This window comes from Acomys russatus, chromosome 12 (genome assembly GCF_903995435.1).
Source record: "Acomys russatus chromosome 12, mAcoRus1.1, whole genome shotgun sequence".
Taxonomy (NCBI): domain Eukaryota; kingdom Metazoa; phylum Chordata; class Mammalia; order Rodentia; family Muridae; genus Acomys; species Acomys russatus.
Genome location: NC_067148.1, coordinates 17,446,166 through 17,466,024, shown reverse-complemented (window position 1 = coordinate 17,466,024; position 19,859 = coordinate 17,446,166). Strand labels below are relative to the sequence as shown.

General features: G+C 41.2%; 1 protein-coding gene across 2 annotated transcripts in view; it reads right to left on the bottom strand.

Moving 5' to 3' along the window:
• Positions 1–19,859, bottom strand: part of Adam23 (ADAM metallopeptidase domain 23) — a 144,795-nt gene that overhangs the window by 43,714 nt on the left and 81,222 nt on the right. For both annotated transcript variants that reach the window (XM_051153932.1, XM_051153931.1), the window contains exons 6-14: positions 18,850–18,913; positions 15,033–15,105; positions 14,227–14,300; positions 12,418–12,483; positions 6,436–6,507; positions 3,988–4,151; positions 3,103–3,187; positions 2,120–2,210; positions 185–233 (exon numbers count right to left, since the gene is read on the bottom strand). In XM_051153932.1, coding sequence (XP_051009889.1) covers positions 185–233; positions 2,120–2,210; positions 3,103–3,187; positions 3,988–4,151; positions 6,436–6,507; positions 12,418–12,483; positions 14,227–14,300; positions 15,033–15,105; positions 18,850–18,913 — 738 coding nt within the window. The remainder of the gene's footprint in view (positions 1–184; positions 234–2,119; positions 2,211–3,102; positions 3,188–3,987; positions 4,152–6,435; positions 6,508–12,417; positions 12,484–14,226; positions 14,301–15,032; positions 15,106–18,849; positions 18,914–19,859) is intronic.

The window sequence follows — 19,859 nt, the reverse complement described above, 5'->3', positions numbered from 1 at the left end:
AAAAATTAAAATATAAAGTGAATTAGCACTGTCAGTTTTAAAATATCAGTCAATTAATTATTGGATTTATACTAAGTGCTTAGCCTAAAAGACCAATACCTGAGAGACGGTGTCTCTAATTATTATATATGCAGCAATTTTTGCGACAGGCATGCATCACGTGCAAGAGTAATGGCGGACTCACCCGGTTTCTTCCATGATGCAGCCGCCCCAGGATTCTATGCACTCGCATTCTAGCCCAGCGTAACAGGAGCAACAAAGGGGAGGGAGGAAAACAAAGTCACAGGTTCGATTTGCACCCGCTCCTGCAAAACCTCCTCAATATCAAGTCTATGTCTGAGAAATACAGGAAGTCAAACCTCATCTATTTCCCTTAAATCAGTGGTTCCTTCTGCTCCCTAAAGGGGGAAGAAAACCCTTGGGCCTCTCCTCATTCCTGTAACTCAGATACCTCCAGAGTTTTGTTAGAAGTGGGCTTTCTAGGCCACGGTTTTCTTTCTACAAAACGCTGCATTGTAGCCTAGCTTCTACTCTGGGAGAGAGTCCCATAAAGCAGCCGCTCAGCTTTGGGGAGGGGGGAGCAAGCAGAAGCGATAGCTCTCTGCCTATCTCCGGGCGTGGCTATGGGTTTCACACATAATGGCACTCCCATACCATCTGTATAAATACAGGGCAATGTTACCAAAGTCCTTCAGACACAGGGCAGTTAGAGAAGGGAATTCAACTTGCTGCGGTCAGTGCTAGGATCAGCCAGAGACTTGGAGAGCAAACCCATCCCCTGTTACTGTGCCATTCAATCTGATAACATCTCTCAGCTGACCCCAGCACTGGCCTCCTGCCTGGATTTTCAACTCAGTTACCGAGCCCGGGTGATTCTCCTGCCTGATTCGGAGCTGTCTGGATCAGCTTCTGGACCGTGAATGTGGGGTGGCCACTTCCCTGAGAAAGCAAGTGCTCTGAGGAGAATATTAGTAAACAGAAGTTTATAGAGGTGTTGCTAGCTGCCTGTCAGGATGGTGTGCTTGGCCATTAATGTAGCCATAAAGGGACTCAAGAGCACAGATATGCATGTCGCTCCACTCCTCCACAGCACTACATGTTAGTCACACGGAGGGCAGCATGCAAGATAGCGCATTTTTCTTTTCTTCTCTGGGAAAGCCTGGGTAGGAAGAGAGGTATTTTTTTTTTCACTCCTAGCTCTCACTATTACAAGAGGGTGAGGATTTCGGGTTATTTTCTCATTAAATGAACAATGGGTGAATCTTCTGCTCTCTTTCTCCACAAGGCCCTACTGTGATGTTTTGCCTTCTACCACACACATAAATGTGCCAAGATTATATCTGAGTCTTGTGCGCTAGCACAAAGGAGATTATAATTCAGGTTGGAGTTTATCCTGACTTTAGAAGGAATCAGGTGGTTCCAAGGGCTTCTAAATCTCTGATGGTCCCTTACTACTCCACCCCCTCGATCAGTTTCTCCTTTCCTTCCTCCTCTCATCTCATCAATGGAAACAGTGACATCATAGTCACTTGTCTTACTTTGGTGCTGGGTTCAGGCGTCGTGGATGAGCCCCCGCCCCCTTAGACCTCTCTCTGCACCAGAGGACAATTGTGTCCCTCTCCTCCCCATCCCAGGCTGAAAGGACCAGTGGCAGAAATTGCCAAGGAGAGGCAGGGGGCTCGCTTTCTGCCTGTGACTTTGTGAGTAAGTGTGGTTAGCATGTAAATATGAAGCTCCTTGTCTGCTCCAGAGCTCAGCTCCTTGCCAGTGCATTGTATCGTTGATACGTTTTCCACTAAGCTGTACCTGGCATTTTGTGTCTATGCTCAAATGGTTAAAACTCAGAGGCTCATGTTAGTAACACCCCACCTTGTCTCAACATCCTCAATGTAAGAAAGAACTGACCAAGTATGAGCTTATGGATTTTGAAAGAGAAATGTCTTTCCTCCAAAGAGCCTAATAATTATCTCAACATGCTCAAGATTTTTTTTTAAAAAAGGGATTAGATACACTGTAATTAAACCATGGTGACTTAAGAAGGAAACATTCCCAGTGAATGGGCATGCACTACACAAACAGAATGGCAAACAAACTTGAGTAAAAGGGTCACTGTACATACTTGGCTTCCGGCTAGAAGGTTCCCACTGGATTCCAAGGTTTTGTGCCAGGCTCTGTGATAATACTTGTGCCACTGCCATTGGAAGACCATACTGGTTTTCAGAGTTGAAAGTGTGTGGGAAACATTTGAGAGAGTGCACAAAGCCAGTTATTATTCCTTAATTGTTATCACTATCATTTTCAAGTCCCTAAGTAGAGCCGTACAATGCCTAAAGATGGTGTACGCTGTTTAGATCGTTTCTCCCTTGAGACAGTACCCCAGAAGCATCTTCCAGAATGGGAAATTGTCATACAGGAACAGAAAATACAAGTCACCAAGGCTGTCCTTCCATCTCAGTGTGAACCAGCTAAGGATAAACTCAACATAACACAAATATGTTGAGAAAAGTCTCCCACTGACCAAGTGGAACTACCTGGTAAGACACATTCCATTGTTGGACAGAGTTCTGATCTAGTTGGCTAGGCTTTGGGGTGCTTCTTTCAATTGAGAACTTCATAATAAAGGTAGCCAAACTATGATTCTATAAAAACATTTGTTTTAATTCATACCAAACTTATGTAGAAAACATAAAAATGAAAAAATTTATATATAAAGACAAGCTATACCTGTAAAGTTTTTATCTAAGTGAGTTAACTCTAATATATGGAGGAAAACATTTTAAAACATTTTTAAAGTCATAGGAAAAAATTGACAAATTTATAAAAATTTAACATCTCAACTATACAGGCCTAAAAAAATTCTCTGAGCCAATTTTCAGATGATGTTTACACTATGAGAGTGCCAAGCTATCCCGATGACATCCAAAGCTGTCAGTGTGTGCTTAAAGGAGCACTCCAGGCCCTGTTTCCTGATCTAAGCCGCTCAAGCTACATTCTCAATGGCACTCTTCAAAACATGCAAGTGAAGGGTGAGACGCTGGGCCTTCATGAAGAAAGGAATCAGTTTCAAAGACAGAGCTCTACTTAAGAAAGCAGGAAACTTACCTCATTCACACCAACCCCTCTTATTCGAGAACACACGCCTCCAAAGTAACTCAGACTGCTTCGCTTATAATGGAACGTCACACGCCTTAAGAAAACAAAGTCCTGTTAGAAAACACGACATAAGTGCTCCCCAAACATATGTATTCTCCCGCACTAAACACCCTGAAAACTACTCTCAACAGGAAATAAAAACTGTATTTAAATAGATTTCAGTCTGTGCTGTTACTGTTAAAAACACATTGACTCTTTTCTACTATAGAAGAGCTATTGCTGACTGTTATAAACTGATGAAGTCTGGGAGAAGGTATGGGTAAAGGACAAAGATGAGAAAGGACAAAGGAGTGTGTTTGCTTGCAGGCCCGAACCAGGGAGGAATGAATATGCGAAAACAGCTTTGCCATGAGTGGGGAAGAGGACAAGTGAGAAGAGAGTATAACCCTCCTCCTTAGTGACAGAAACACAGCTGTATCCGATGGCTCATCTAAAGAGACTTTTCTAGACGTCCTACGGCGAGGTATGGCCACACGAGCATGACCTAGCGAACTTGCGTGACGCAGATGCACGCACACTTTCAGGAAACCTGCTTTGCAGAAGTTGATCTTACAGAAAAGGGATCCCTCCAGCCCTTCTCCCCAGCCGGGTGTTCCTGCTTCCTGTAATAAAGGCAGCAGTGCCAGCAGCACTTTGGGTTGCAATTTGACGTCAAGGACAGTAGAGCTGGTGGCCATGAAACCACAGCATCCCAGCCCTGGAATCCTACCTCTATGAACAGAGAACGGTATCGACATCAGCTCTGCTCCCTGATATCTAACCCAACTGGTACAATAAGGAAATGAAGATAAGTGTTGAGCCTAAACTGCAGCAGCAGCCTGAGGGAGCACGTACGAGATGAGGTGCACGGCATCGGCGTGCTGCTTGATGCGTTGCCGGTACTTGGAGAACTCGTGCAGCATCTGCACGGGGTTGATGGTGATGTCAATTTGGTCCTTCTCGGTCCAGGTCTCTACAGCCACCAGGACAACCCTGGTGTTGAGCTGCTCCTTGTAAATCTGAGGGTACACAACAGGACAGGCGCAGGAGGAAAACACTGGGTCAAACATGCACAATCAGTGAGTCAATCAGCGGAAGGGAGGAAGGGGGAGGCGAGAGAACATGGGGTCAGAATTAGCTACGCATACACAATCTGCTTTTTCTTTCTTTTTTTTTCCAAGAGGCAAAATCAAGAAGAAGAAGAAGAAGAAAAAAAAAACCCCACACAATTCTGTATCCTCGACTCTTCTGAAGATTATTTGCACCCCTCCCCCCACCTCAGCATCTTCTACTGCCTGGCATCTCATATCTGAGAGGAGTGTAAGGATGTCAAGATCCTCAAGTCAGGACCTGCGCTGACAACAGGACTCAATAAAATAACCTTTCCAAACCCCATAGGAGACAACAAGTCGGAGCCTGACATAGTGACTCTAAGTGCAATATAACCTACAGGTTTGGGACCCTTCATCAAACAGTACAGCTGCCTTGCCGCACAACATAATAACTCTCATAGTGAATCACAGATCTGAGGTGGTGGTGGGGGGGTCACAGATCTGCGTCACTAATCTCACCCTCGCTGCAGAGTGGCACCCCTCATGTACAGCTTGTTATTCTTCTGTTCTGTCTATTTTGGGCCAAATAAATAACTCACAGACCTGACCAACTTCAATGAGAGCCGCCACATTGTCTTACTTTCAAACTATCTAAGAAAAAAAACAAATGAATGGTCTTTGAAGACACTGAATAAAGAAATTAGCATCAAATTGAGGCTATCATGGCTCTATACAAAGATGAGTTAACTGTAATATACTTTTGCAATGAACAATCAGCTCCAGGATTTTATAAATATAACATAAGCTAAAAAAATTAAATTTTGCAAGGTATGATTCTATTCAATCATGCAAAAAATGACTAATGCAGAGATGCGATGCTGCTGCCTAATAAATAGCTTTTGCATGGGAAAAGATGTGTTTAAAATTCTCTTCTCCATATCCAGTTACAGCTTTCCTGTGAGCAGATTGACAAGAGCTGAAATTAAGGAAAAGTAATAAGGCAGATGTAAACTGGCTCTCAGGGGTTCAACCTTAATTTTATATTACATATTCTATGCACATCAACCCATATTACAATTTTGTCAGCTGTGCCTATGAGGCACATAACATATGCTAGGTGCACAAAATATGTTATGAATATTTACATGACGGGTGGTTTGGGGCTGTTTAAAAAGCAGATCCTCAGAGTGAGTAGCATTTAGGTGCTTGGCAATTTATAAAAGGGGATTTTTTTTTTTCCCACAGTAAAGAAGGACCATACAATAAATACAAGATAGAAATATATTTAGCTTAACAAAGTAGCACTTCACAGCAGACTATATAAATTAATTTATGTGAGTCAAATTGAATTATTTAGTGGAACATAATATATGAAATTCAGCTCCGTGGGGTTGCCACCTAAGGCAGGGATCAAGAAGAAAACCTAAACGATTATTCTTTGGAACTTATGAGGTACCAAGAAGGGAAAAGCATGTCTGTAGTGAAGATGTGTAGGGTCAGATCCCTTTGAAATGAGACATTTCATTGTTTCAAATTATTTTATGTGGCAACAACACCTAATTCTATCACCTTGAATGCTAGAAATTAAGGCTGAAACATTCCACCATAGGAGAGCTAAGATAATAAACACACAGCCATGAAACTTTCATCTGTTTAAATTCTCTAAACACATGCTGCCTCAATCCATTAGGACTTCTCTACTTACGCAAAAATATTTAGGAAAAACTCAAGTAGTTATTAATGAAGTCTCATTTGCTGAGAATAATTTCTAGGCCTTACGGTCTTTCTCTGTTGCTCTTTATCCCCCGTGGACTCTGGTAATAACAGAGGCAATGCTATACAATTACTGTGGGTTAATAAAAATTTCTTACTGTTTAAAGAGGTGGCACTGCTCACTAGTCTGATTTGCTCATTAGATACCGTACACATGTATTGAATTATCTCACTGCACCCCACAGATACGTAGAATTAAAACGATAATTAATGAAAGTCAATAAGCTTAGAAGAAAGAAATAAGGCTGAAATGTCTTGGGAAGCCTGAGAATTCTGAAGCTCAGACAATACTATTTTGGCAAAGCTCAACATCCAACACTTTCTTCAACAGGACTATGTATGAATATGTTTTTTATTTCACCCAAGAAATAACTAACATTATCACTGAGCAGAGCAGAGAGAAAGAGAGATAAACCATGACCCCCCCCCCCTTTTTTGGATTAACAAAAAGAATTTTCTAGCAAATCAGGCTACTTACTGAGTCTACAAGGTTGACCACAGACTTTGCGAAGTTGTTGGTATGTGCGTGAGAAGAGCGGTGCTTCTTATACTGGAGGGGAGAGAAGACGGACTCATCACTGTCAAATCCTAATTGACACCAAATGCCAAGCTTTCATATAAGCAGAAATCTCTGACAGATACTAGAAATGTGGAGCAAAAGGTCAGAAATCGGTTTCCACCATGATGGAGACGCTGGTTTTTTTTGTTTGTTTGTTTGTTTTGTTTTGTTTTGTTTTTTGTTGGTTTTGTTTTTTTTCTCCTTTCCCCACAACACAAACCCAGGTGGCAAAACTGTAAAGCACTCATGATGTCCCAGGGCCTGAAGGAGCCAAAAGACATATGCACGGAAACTCTGTCCCTCGGAGTCAACTTTCAATTCAGTCTTAATATCTACTATTCAGGTTCATCTGCTTTCATAAAAATGAATCTTTACAATTTACAAAGAACTTAGACCAAAAACCAATATCAACTGGACAATTTCCTCACTTTAAACTCAAGGCCCATGCATAAGTCCAGAGCATTTCTTTTCATGTAGCACTTTAGATATTTTCTGTGGCAGGGAATTACTTGTCCTGCATTTGGTAAATTTTCTCCCAAGGATGCCACTCCTAAAGCAAGCCTTCATCCTTGATGGGCAAAGCCAAAGAGGGGCCGAAAAGTAAGAGGAAGTGTGTCAAACAATAATAGCTATTTATAATTATTTGAGAAAAACTTAATCAAAATCATTCCATATGCTGACATATGGGTCTGGCCTAGAGGTGTACATCTATAATCCCAGCACTTGAGAAACCGGGGCGGGAGGATCCCTTGAACTCAAGAGTTCAAGACCTGCACAAAATAGCAAGGCTCTGTGTCAAGGACACAGCAGAACACCCACCGGCATTTGTCTGGGCTTGGGGGAGGTTTCGGTTTAGTTTGTAGTACTGAAGACATGGCCTAAGAATTCATACGCTACCATCATACAGCAAACCTGCCCACTAAAGGGCTGGGTTTTTTTTTTTTTTTATCAAGGAGTCGGACACTTCATTCAATGTATGTTGAAGAGGAGGCCATGTGAAGGGCAAGTCAATCATAGGAACACCCTCCCCCACTGGTCCATGAGGCTACTGTCATTTCTACAACCACGAGGGGCAAAAACATGGCTTAAACTAATGATTCCTTTGTACCACACACGTCTTTGAAATTTGTCTTCAATTACAGTTATTAAATCAACTATTTCAGAAAGATTGAGAATATTTACTACATAACAAAGTCATACTTTTTCTTTTCACATAATCCTAGATACTTCTCAGAGGCTCTCTGAATGCCAGCACCATATGAACTTGGGAACTGTTCCCAACACATGAATTTCAAGAACACACTGGGAACCAGTCCAGTAACTCTGAACTGTGATTTAGGGGTACCAAATGTGAGCTGCCTATACAATACCAAAGCAGAGAAGCCAAGTTCACAGTTAGCTCCCTGCGCATGGAACCCGGGAGTCTAAAGCTCGGAAAAAAAGGCTCAGAGATCTTAAGTCATGATCCCATTTAAAGACTTGAAACTGGAAGCTGTCAGTCAGGAAGAGAGTGTGCAACAGAGCCCTGAGCCAAGCCCCCCTACCAAATTTGAGGGTTCAGATATTAAACAATCAGAATAAATAGCAGCAAGAAAAGAATTACTGTGTCACAGAAACCAGAAGATCATCATCACCATCATCATCATCATCTGTGTTCAGTGTTAGGGAGGCAGCTTAGTGATAGATAACTTGCTTAGTAAGCATAAGATCTTGGGTTCCCGGCCCCACAAAGAAAACAGCACTGGTTTTATTAACTTGAAGCTCTATTTACTGGGCACCCTAGGATCTATGAGAAACTATGTTCCTCCCACACAACAAATATGAACTCCTCACAACTCTATGACGTGAGCTTTATTATCCTCAGATAACTTATCTGGGATCACGGGGCTAAAACAAAGTTTGTCCTATTCTGGGCTTGGAGAAGAGATTAACTTGTTCAGTTAACAGTTCTTATGAAATAATTATAAACTATTGTTTATTACATAGCCCCCAACAAGTCAGGATTATTGATGAAAATCTGTAATTTGTTTTGTCCATTAAAAAAAAATACACTGGTTTTTAAATAAGGAAAACTAAATGAGGTTTTAATTGAAAAAAATATTTGAATCATCATTGATTTGCCCTTATTGGTTCATATTTAATAACATGGCAGTAATGTAGGCAAAACACTGCTTTATGTGTGTTTTAAAATATCTCAACCAATTTTTTATTAGGCAGTTTTTAATATTTATTTTTAGCTTAAGCAGCTCAAAGAAATGTTTGCAGACTTTTATCAAGCTATAATTGCTCACAAATTAGGTTCCGCCAGCTAGGTACCAAGATGCTTTCTACAAATTTGAGAGATTTTTTTTTTCTTTCTAATTGAAAGCCTCTGATAATTGGGCTGCTTGTTCAAAACACGATAGGTGCGATTTTTCAGGCAGCCAGTATTAGAGATGGAAACGTGAATGCAAATGTAGGCAAAATGTTTCCATTTCCTGCATGAATGAGAACTAATTTGGCAAATAAAGAAAAATGTGCAAGCTCCATTTATGATAAAACTTACCTTCACATTTTCTGATCACTGAAAACCATTTCCATTTAAGCCGGCAAATTGGCTTTCATTTCCTGGATAAATGAGCCCCTTAAGAAATGTGCCCTTTTGAAAACAATTAAAGCTGAACCTTATTTTCAACCCAAAGGTAAGAATTATAAAATCCCGCTGGCTCGTACAGTACAAACACCACGAGACGGGGCTCCTCAGTGGGATGACCATGCTACGGTCCAGCAGCAAAGCTCCAGACAGCAGAAACTGGCGTATTCACTTACCCAAGTTCAGTCTGGCTTATGGCACTGAAGTGTGGTACTCTACTCTCTCTACGTGTGTATCGCGTCTTTGCAGTAATTATACTTGAAATTTTTATTTGAGAGGAAGATAACCTCAAAAGGGGGGCTTTTCTCAACTCTTATGAGGGTTCTTAAAATGAATAATTATTTGGGACAACTATAGAAGAGACTGCAACCTGGTCTTAAAGCAAAGGGGCTATTTAGTGCTATTAGCCCAAAAAATAATAATTCTTTAAAAGCTAGAAACTCTCAGGTAGTTCCATTCTATCTTGGGCATCACCACCATTCAAAAAGTCAAGGTTTGTTTTCTGTTTGTCTTTTGCATTTTAAAAATACATTCCCCCCCCCCACACACACACAACTTTGTCATTAAAATACCATGCCCAGTGCTCATTCAATATAAATGGTTGTAATGAAATGAAAACCAACACTTCGTTGGTTTAAAAACGTGAGGTTTCTTTTTTTAATTAAAAGATGTGGGCTAGTGAGATGGCTCAGTGGGTTGCCTGGCGAGCCTGACAGCAGTTCAATTCTCTAAACTCACATTTTTTTAAAAATAAAAATCTAGGATTGGTGGCATGCATCTGTAGTTCCAGCAACCTATGGTGGGGCAGGAAGAAAAGACAGAAATGCCGGCTATCCTGGAGTACGGCATATGGGAGACAGTGGACTCAACAAAGTAGACAGGAAGCACCAATTTGTGAAAGCTGACCTCTGACCTCCACAGCATGCACACCCTACAACCATATGCACCATACACACACATACATGATAATAAATAAGTGCTTAAAGTAACTTGAATTAAAAGATATACTACTCCAAATAAGATTGTATCACAAAATATGTGGTATAAGCAAATCAAGTTTTCTCTGCAGAAAATAATATTTTTGAGAAGGGTGCTATTGCGCTCTCTCTCTCTCTCTCTCTCTCTCTCTCTCTCTCTCTGGTGTGCTCTCACTCTCTCGCTCCCACTCTGTCACTCTTGCTCTTAATCTTTCTCACATACATGCTAATAATAGTAAATGAAACAAATATTTAAAGAATTGATGTTCTCAACTGCTCATTCGGAGGGAATACACATTGCATGTTCAACAGTATTATATACACCTTCATTATTTTAGCTATACCGTACAAGATTTGTACAATGGGTGCTTGGGAAAGCTCTGGCTTTTAAAGACATAATTTCAAAATTTGCCACAATCATCAGGTGTGAAAAGTAGTTAGGAAAGTTCTGAATCAGAAAAGGTGATTCTGATGAAGATGTCCCCACTGGCACCCTTCAGAAACTCATATTTAAGCCTTTCTTAGTGCAAATCAGCACCTGACCAATTGGTTTTCCTTACCCATGAAAAACTTCTCTTAAGTTATAATCAATTCCAACAAATTTCCCTTCTTACAGATATATCTCAAGAAATATATTGAAGGGCTGATACAGACAATTAAGCCTATGTACAAAAATAAAAAGAATTCTACAGAGGGGGAAATAATTTTCAACACAACTGAATTAGTACTTAGTAACCAACACTAATTAATTTAAATATCCATTAAGGTAAAAGACTCAAATAAAAAGCTAATTATATATTAAAGCTTTCGTAGTATACAGTTTCAAGGACTTCTCTGAGACTGTTGAATAGAATTTCATGTGGTCAATTTAATGTACAATATGACTTTATCATATGGTTCGTTAACTTTGATTTTCTTAAAATGACAAGGACTTACTGAAGCTTAAGATTTTATCCCAATATTTAATGTTTTTTTTACTTTTAAGCAGTTTTTCAAAGTTCTCATCTTTGTGGTGTCTTTAAAAACACAATCTCACTTCCATAAAATCAACTACCCTTAATGAGAAAGTTTTAGACTTAAACTGCATAGCTGTAACAAAATAATCATTGACCTAATGAATGTGAGAATGTGGCAGTGGTGAGGCCAGATGCAAGAGGCTCAAAAGCACCACTTGGTCACATCCTTGCCTGTCTTCAGCTAATGGTCTCAAGGGCTTAAAATCAGCCACCATGGGAACAGCTAAACACTGGAGATGAGCTAACACTTAAAACGTTCTCTGCGATTTACCAGCCATCCCTGGAACGGACCATAGTAGTACACGGCATGGCCAGAAGGCAGTTGCTCCGATGCTGTGGGTCTGGCTAAGTAGACAATGAGTTTAAAAGGCTCAAGGGAGAGCTGAGACTTCTATCCATACTTCTCTTAAGCGTTACTGAAGTGCGGCACTTGTCACTTCCACGGCAAGTTATTTCTATTGCCAGTATTTAGTAAAAGCTAAGCACTGGCTTCAGGTTGTCTCTTTAGATAAACTTTCATTGGTTTATTAGTTTGTTCAGTGCTGGGGATAGAGCCTGGAGGCTCACACATGATATTTCTTTTCCATAGAGCAAAAACATGGAATAAAAGAATGAATCAATGACCAGGCACACAATTGTGAAAAGTAGAGAGTAGGAATTTGAAACATGGACAAATGAAAAATAACATATTGACAAATCTACCCACTGTAAATCTCTATTAAAGAGATAAATCTGGAGCTGTCAAAATTCCCCAGTCACTATCTCTTCTTCATTTAGAGACACAGAGCTCATTTAGAATCGTCAAAGATTGTGTCTAAACATCTGCACTTTATTGGGCATTTTTGGTGGTTTGTATGAGAAAGGCCCCTAAAGGCTCATATATTTGAATGCTTGGTCCTTAGTTGGAGGGACTGTTTTGGGAAGGATTAGGAAGTGTTACCTATTTGGAGGAGGTGTGTCACTGAGGGTTTCAAAAGCCCATGCCAGCCCCTACCTCCACCTCGCCTCCTCTCTTTACTCCCCCAACCCTCAACCCCCAACCCTGTCTCTCTGTCTTTCTGTCTCTGCCTCCTGTTTCTGGATCAAATGTCAGCTCCCAGCCTGCCTGCCTGCCTGCTGCCACACTACATGACCCAACATGCCGCTCATGGACTCACCCTCTGAAGCTGTAAGCAAGACCCCAATTAAAAGCTTTCAGTTATAGGTTGCCTTGGTCACAGTGGCTCTTCAAAACAACGTATCAGGAATTAAGACAGCACTGATTCCCTACTCTTACCGTCTTGTGATCATTGACAATCATAAGCTCCAAATACTTCATTTCTTCAAACACACCGCGTGATGGCTAAAGAAAAAATTTAAAAATGCATGGTCAGAACAGGAACTGACAATAAGCATCTCTAGTCTTCAAAGTCAAGCTATAGATAAGTCTTGAATTTCAGGACTCTTCTCTGCCTATATTATACATACCCCACAAAGAAGCCAGATAAGGCAAGTGTTCATGAGTAACTATAAAGTGTCAGTGAACAAACAAGAATTTAGGGGGAAAAATACAATTTTACCATCTCTACTTATCCTCTACATTTTATCATCTGTATTTCCCAAAATGGGCAATGGGTTATGTTGTTTCTACGTGGTTTGTCCAGGTAAAATTAGTCCAAAGGAAAATTCATAGCACGGTAGCTAAAAACAGGTAAACTTCCTTTTCTACAGCATTAACGATAAAATATTCATATTTACTTAAAAATGTCACTTTAAATCCATTATGAGAACTGTAGGTATCTCCAAAATCACCTCAGGGTGGTCAACAAGAATCAGAGGACCGGGGTAAAAGGCTACTAGCAGAGTACCAACTTCCAGCCACCCGTGGCAACAAACGCTGACCGATAACACTTTAGGAATAAAGATTATTTTACTTCTTATTCATCCATAACTTTTTTCATAGCTGAAAAGGTACATAGTACATAGTACTGTTCAGCAATGGGGTAGACTGGAGTCAAAGGAGAGACGCATGGGCCAACTGCACATTCAAGAATAACCAAGGAGTTCTAAATAAGTAAACATAAGAAGCGCCTTCATGATGACCATAAGACCAATACACACACTAGGCAAGAAGATGATTCAAACTTGAACTAAGTTTTAAATCCCTGGGGAGTCTAATTCATTTAACACGAAAAAAAATACATTCTATTAAGTATTGTCTAAAATGTGTAATTTGTGCTATAATTACTCATTAAGTCATCTAGTGAATTACCATGTAACCTATAAGCTGTAGAATTAATTCTTGGTTCCATGGCATTCACCATGTAATTACTAAATAGTCGCAATCACAACAGTCTTCTAATTTACTACATCTTTAGTTACAATGCCCCTGTGCATGTATCACTGCACAAAAGGCACACAACAGTTCCTCGTATGTCATCTCATGACTTTTATTTAACCACTGTCATATTGCCAAGAGAGGAACGGCATTGTGTCACTCTGTTTCTGAAAAGCACATCCAGGTTTCAAATTTGGCGTAGTAAAAAAAATTTTTTTTTCAATTTGGGAGAAATACAAATAAACTTGATTAGCTGATATTCTTAGCAGAAGTGTTTTATATGATATTGTATAAGCCATATTACCTCTAAAGTTGTCGCGCATTCCCTCTTTATTGCTTATTTGTTTGTTTGTGTGGGGAGGGTGAGTGCATGCCCTGAGGTCAACTACCGGAATCAACTGTCTCTTTCCACCAGTCGGTCACAAGGATGGAGTTCAGGTCTAAGCTTCTCCTGCTTAGCTATCTCAACAGCCCTGCTGTGCTTTTCAATTAAAAAAAAAATTTGCTCCAAGTTTCATAAGAAAAACCACAGTGAAAAAAGAACTAAAACAGCACATTTTTTTTACATGACACCGGGGCTTCATAGGACACACTAATCAGATTGAATCATCAACAGGGAGAGAAGGATAAACAGCATTGTGCTGAAGATGCACAAGAGACGGAAGTTTCTCTGTGTTGATTTGGTTCTGAAGAGGAAAGTTGAGATAGGGTGTCGGGCGGGCTCCCGAGGGTAACAGAGGCAGGTCTGGGGCCCAAGGCTACACTCACACTTGCTGCTCTTTTGCTTCTTCTCAGCCACTGTAACTCAGGTAGCAAAGGCCACTGGTCACCGCCATTTGTGCCTGCGTAAGAGGAAAATGAACATCAAGTGGAGGCGGACAGATTTCCATTGAGAATAGACTCCAAATATTACACGAAGGAACAGTGCCATTAATAATAAATGTCATCGCAAAGCCAGAAGATCCTACAGTGAAACAGTGCATTGATTGTTCAACATTTCACACTCACAAAGACAGTTCAAATGCTGTTTTCTTCTCATTGTGAAAAAATGTGAGGTGCCCAAGGTTGATTAGAAGATGGTTGTTTGACCTACAACCGGTTAACAATATCTTAAGACCTCTGCTATGTGTGCCCAATTTATTTTAGAATTTAAAGTGAGAAGGTGGCATAAGGTTTTGCATAAATTATGAAAGATTCTGGACATCAATATATAGGAATAGGATGGCATGCCCCCAGGAAATCAAAAGAAGGCCTTACCAACATTGGCATACTAAAGATGCTTCAGGGGCCGGGTGAAGGGGGGAGGCAGCCCAGAAAGGCTGGCCTCCTGCCTGGCCCTGCAGTCATCAGTTACATTTGGCTACAGTCAGGTTCCCAGACCTTCATTTGTCATCTCCATTGAAAACAATTCCCTATGCCTCATCCCAGGCAAGGCTCAGCTGGGACTCCACTCCCCACCCACACTGCTGACCCCAACTCGCAAACCAATTTCCCTTCCCAATGAGTCTGCGCATCTAGAGGTCTGCCAAGTCTCAATCCCCACACATATCACGGCTATTTTAATTAAAACTTACTGAGATTCTTCATCTGCTTAGAATATTGTCCTGCCAAGGTTTTCTGGATCATGTGTGGTTGGCCTGTGCTTTTCTGAAACAAAAACAATTGCAGGAAATGAGAACGTGAGACAGAAGACACCTCTACGGAACTGTGTTAAGCGCAATGCTTTCTCTAATACCCTTCCTTACACAGGGACGTTAGCTACTGGAAGGAAAGAGGTTTGCCTTGTTGAATCATTAATTTTAAATAAAACAGTGCCCTTCAGCTGCCCCACTTTAGATCAAAGCAGTTTTATGTCTGTTGCTCTTAAATCTCAGCTTCTTTCAAAGCACCAAAGTGGGAAATGCATAAGAAAAAAACAGTATGGCCACCAGCATGAGAAAACATTGCTCCCCTACCCCAAAATCCCTGCCCCTGAGACAGGGCCCCTCTGCGTAGCCTTGGCGGTTCTGGACCAGCTTTGTAAACCAGGCTGGCCTTGAACTCACAGAGACCCGCCTGTCTCTGTGAGTGCTGGGATTCCAGGTGTGCGCCACCACACCCTGCTACATTAGTGATTCAATACGCTTTTAAAACATACATTTTGAAAAGATGAAACAACAGTTTCCCCCACTAACTTGTAAATGATTTAAAAATTATGACATCCGTAGTTAATTACAGCTGCAAGGCAGAATGTACTCACTCATCACTCATGACATGGCTTGAGAAAGAGTTTAATAATATCCATAAGCAACCTTGAAAATACCCATACCCTTTGGCCTAGAAATTACACTGACTCATTACATTATTAGAAGAGGAAGTAGCATTGATAGCTCAGTGCTTCCTGCCTGCCTGCCAGCCAGCGTTTATGTGTGTATTGTCCAACATATTCCCAACAAGACACCCAATGTAGTCCGTATTCTATCCCCGTCCTAGTTGGCTTTCTGTTGCTATGAGAAAACATGGGCCAAGCCAACTTGAGGAGGAAAGGGTCGAGTCCAGATTGTAGGTTACAGTCCCTCTCGGAAGAAACTGAGGGCAGGAACTGAGAGGCAGGAACCTAGTGGAATGATGCTTACTGGCTTGCTTCTTCTAGCTCGCTCAGCGTCCTTTTTTGATATAGCCCAGGGATGATTATTTTATGCCACCTGTCTAGGGATAGAGCCACCCACGATGGGCTTGGCCATCCTACATAAATCAGCAGCCAAGAAAATGCTCCACAGACACGCCACAGGCCAATCTGATGGAGGCCGTTCTTCAGCTGAGCTTCCCTCCTCAGCATTACTGCATTAAGTTGTGCTATGAAATGATGATCCAGTCAACTTAGTTAAAATATATGTGAAAAACTGCGATTGAAAAACTGTATGAATATTTGCTAAAAGGTGATGAGATTATCTTTGTGGATGGTATGATGGATAATTACTTTTTAATTGTCTATTTTGCTCTACAAATTGTCTAATATATTAGTAGTAGATTTGTGGCTTTCGAACATTGATTTTGCAAGATTTCAATATTGATTGAATTCTTACTGGAAATATCCTGTCCATACTCTTGACTTACTAGAAAGCATGATAACATTAATAATAATAACAACAACAACAATAATAATAAACATGAACATCCAAAAATCCAAAGCTATTCTAGTGAGCTCTTTATTCTGGCAACAGATGAAAAGACACCTAGTGTGTAGTGAAATTCACCTCTGAATCTGCAACACGATTTTTACAAATCACTTAAAGTTTCAAGTTCTGTTCCTTTGCCCCCACCCACAGCGAGAATGAGAACACATTGCTCTGTGAACAAAAGGGAGGCGGTAGGAGGCAGGCAGGGAACAAAGGATAATAAGCACGCAACCATCGTCCCCGAGCAGTGTAATTACAGCTGTAGTGACGAAGCACCAGTTCTTTAAAGATTTAGATAATAAGAGTTTATATGTATATAAACCTTTAGCAGTTCAGCAGATGCTGCAATGCATCACCGAGTCTGCAAACATTGTCCTATAATGGATGCTCTGGAAATTATCCCATTTATACAGTCTTAAAATGCAAGAGCTTAGAGAACTATTTTGGATTTGTTGTTGTTTTCTTTGGGGGATTTCTTTGGTGAGGGAAGTAAGAGAGCAGTTAGCCAAGGGCAAAAGTCAAGTGTTTCTGCTCTAAGAGGGTTACCTGCCTGCGCATGGAATAGGGAGCATGGTTTACTCATCAGACAGCTTAATCTAGGACACACTGTCATCGCTTTCTGGAAAGGTTTAAAGTTATTCATCAAAACCTATACGGCTCGTTCAAATATCACCAGGTACAAATTTAATGGCTTTTCTGTCTCAAATTTGAGAAGTTATCCCATTGTGTGTCACTCACACACACACACACACACACACACACACACACACACACACGAAAATAAATGCTGACTTTTATTATGAAAAGCCTGGACGTCAGGGTTGATGAGATTGTTCAGCAGTTGAATGTTCTTGTTGCCTTGCAGAGAAGGCAGTTTCTGGCACCCACATGGCTACTCACACCCATCTGTAACTCTGCTTCCTAGAGCTCCTATGGCCTTTGCTCGGCTGCTCAAACACTGCACAGACACACAGAACACTCATACACTATAAGTAAATATATACACACATATATATAGCTTATAGTAATATACATTAACTACTTCAAATGACTACTATATTCTTTTTTTAAGATTTATTTAGTTATTATGTATACAGTATTCTGCCTGCCAGAAGAGGGCACCAGATCACATTATAGATGGTTGTGAGCTACCATGTGGTTACTGGTGATAGAACTCGGAACCTCTGGAAGAACAGCCAGTGAGTGCTCTTAACCTCTGAGCCATTTCTCCAACACTGACTACTATATCCTTAAAATAAGTTGTTTTATTTTTAACGTTTCCATCTGGACATGGTGGCACACACAGAACATCCAGAAGACAGACAGGAGGCCTGGACTTCATAGTAACACCCTGTGCCCCACCCAAACTATTTTCTGCTCTCCATCAAATGACCACATCATTCTGATCATCACTCTGTGACCTCACCGAGTCATCACCTGCCAATCTTCACCTTGCGCCTGCACTGTCACGACTCCTATAATCATCAGAACACAGCAAGCAGTGCCCACGCAGAGCCTTTACACCTTCACAGGCCTGGGAATGTTCCAAGTCCCTTAAGGCCTTTACTCAAGATTCCCCCTCCACCTTGATGGCCTTTGCTCTCTTCAGCCAGGAACGACCTCCTGGAATGTCATGTGTGACTTCTTACTCATCTTTCGCACCCCCATCACGAGTCTCAGGATATCAATTTTATCATGAATGCAAAATGGAGTAAGCTCTCAATATAACGCTGATGAGTCCGTGTTAGACCGTAAAGCCGGTGACACTGACAGCGAGAACAGCACAGCAGGACGATGGGGTTTCTGGGTACAGCTGCTGGCCTACACAGGCTGAAGCACTATTTTCTTCTCCATCTCAGAGCCGTGTGTGTTATCATGCAGTCATTGTCTGGATCACAGGTTTCCCCAGTAACTAGTTCCAGTAACAGAAGTAAGTATATTCTGACACAATTCTCCAAAGGAGCTAGTGAGTGTGAACATATTTCTAATGGAGTCCATGGCACCCAGTGCAAAACAAAGACCCTCCCTGCTCCCTCCAAAGAGTGAAAAGAATGGGCTTACTTCAGAGTTCCTAGGCCTGATACCTCTGCTCTGCCCTCACTGGCACAAAGGCCTGCCACAATAACATCCTAAGTCTAAAACCAGGTGACACTGATAAAGGCTCTTTGATGTGTTTTGTCTCCACGTGCTGGAAAAACTAAACACCGTAAGGAAATAGACGTCGCCGACCCACCTCGTCATGAGTCAGCTCCAGCGGCTCTATCATATACACGAAGGTGTCATCTTCAAACATGCCACTGTAACACAAGACACCAGGCGGAGAGTCAGCCAATGGAGCCGCCAAGTGAGCATCTCAACAGTGTCATTAAATAGCGACTCTGTGCAAGTGTCTTAGTACAGTCCCAGAAAAAACTCTCAGGAGCTGCATGGAACCCTGCAGTGGTCTTGCCACTCCAAGGACTCTACTAGGCAACATGCAAGCTGCAAAAGTGTGAAGCATTCCCCCAGAGCCTGCAAACTCAATGTTTTTTTTTTTTCAATGAGGACAACATTGATCTGGATGAGATCTCTCGTGTGGTGTGGGATAAATTGCTTATGCCAGAACAGTATGAACTAGTGCATATTTCGTATCACCTACAAGAAAGTTGGCCACTCCATTGTCTAAGAACATTCTAAAACCATCTCTTACTCTGAAGAGGCTAACAGAAGTATCTTTACACTTGTAAATTGTGGATTCCTATTAAATACTATGTCATAGAAACTACAATTAAATTAGGGAGACATGAGATTTTTTTTTTTAAACAATGTTTGAACAGGGTTTTAAGACCCTTTTTCATCATATGGCCAAAGCCAAACCTTTATCCGAGGCACCACCTTGATTTGGTCTAAAACATGTTTATGTGTTTCAAAGAGTCTGCCTCCAGACGATGTGTGAGTTCCTCTTAGCATTCCTTCCTTCCTGGGCTGATGCCTCGTTAGACTTAGATCTGATCCAACTAATATGGCCTTTGCCATAGACCTGCAGGTGCAGCATCAACTAGAATGAGCCACTCTATAAGCTCCTGCTAAAGTTTGGGTCTGAAATGTCTCCACAGGTCCACTACAAGGATCCGATTTCACCACTGAGTGGTACTACTAGGAGGTAGTGAAATCCCCATGAGCCTTGTAAGAAGTCAGGGGTCGGGGAGGGAGGGCAGTATGAGACTTCAGTCTCCTTCTTGCTCTCTATCTCTCTTAGCCATA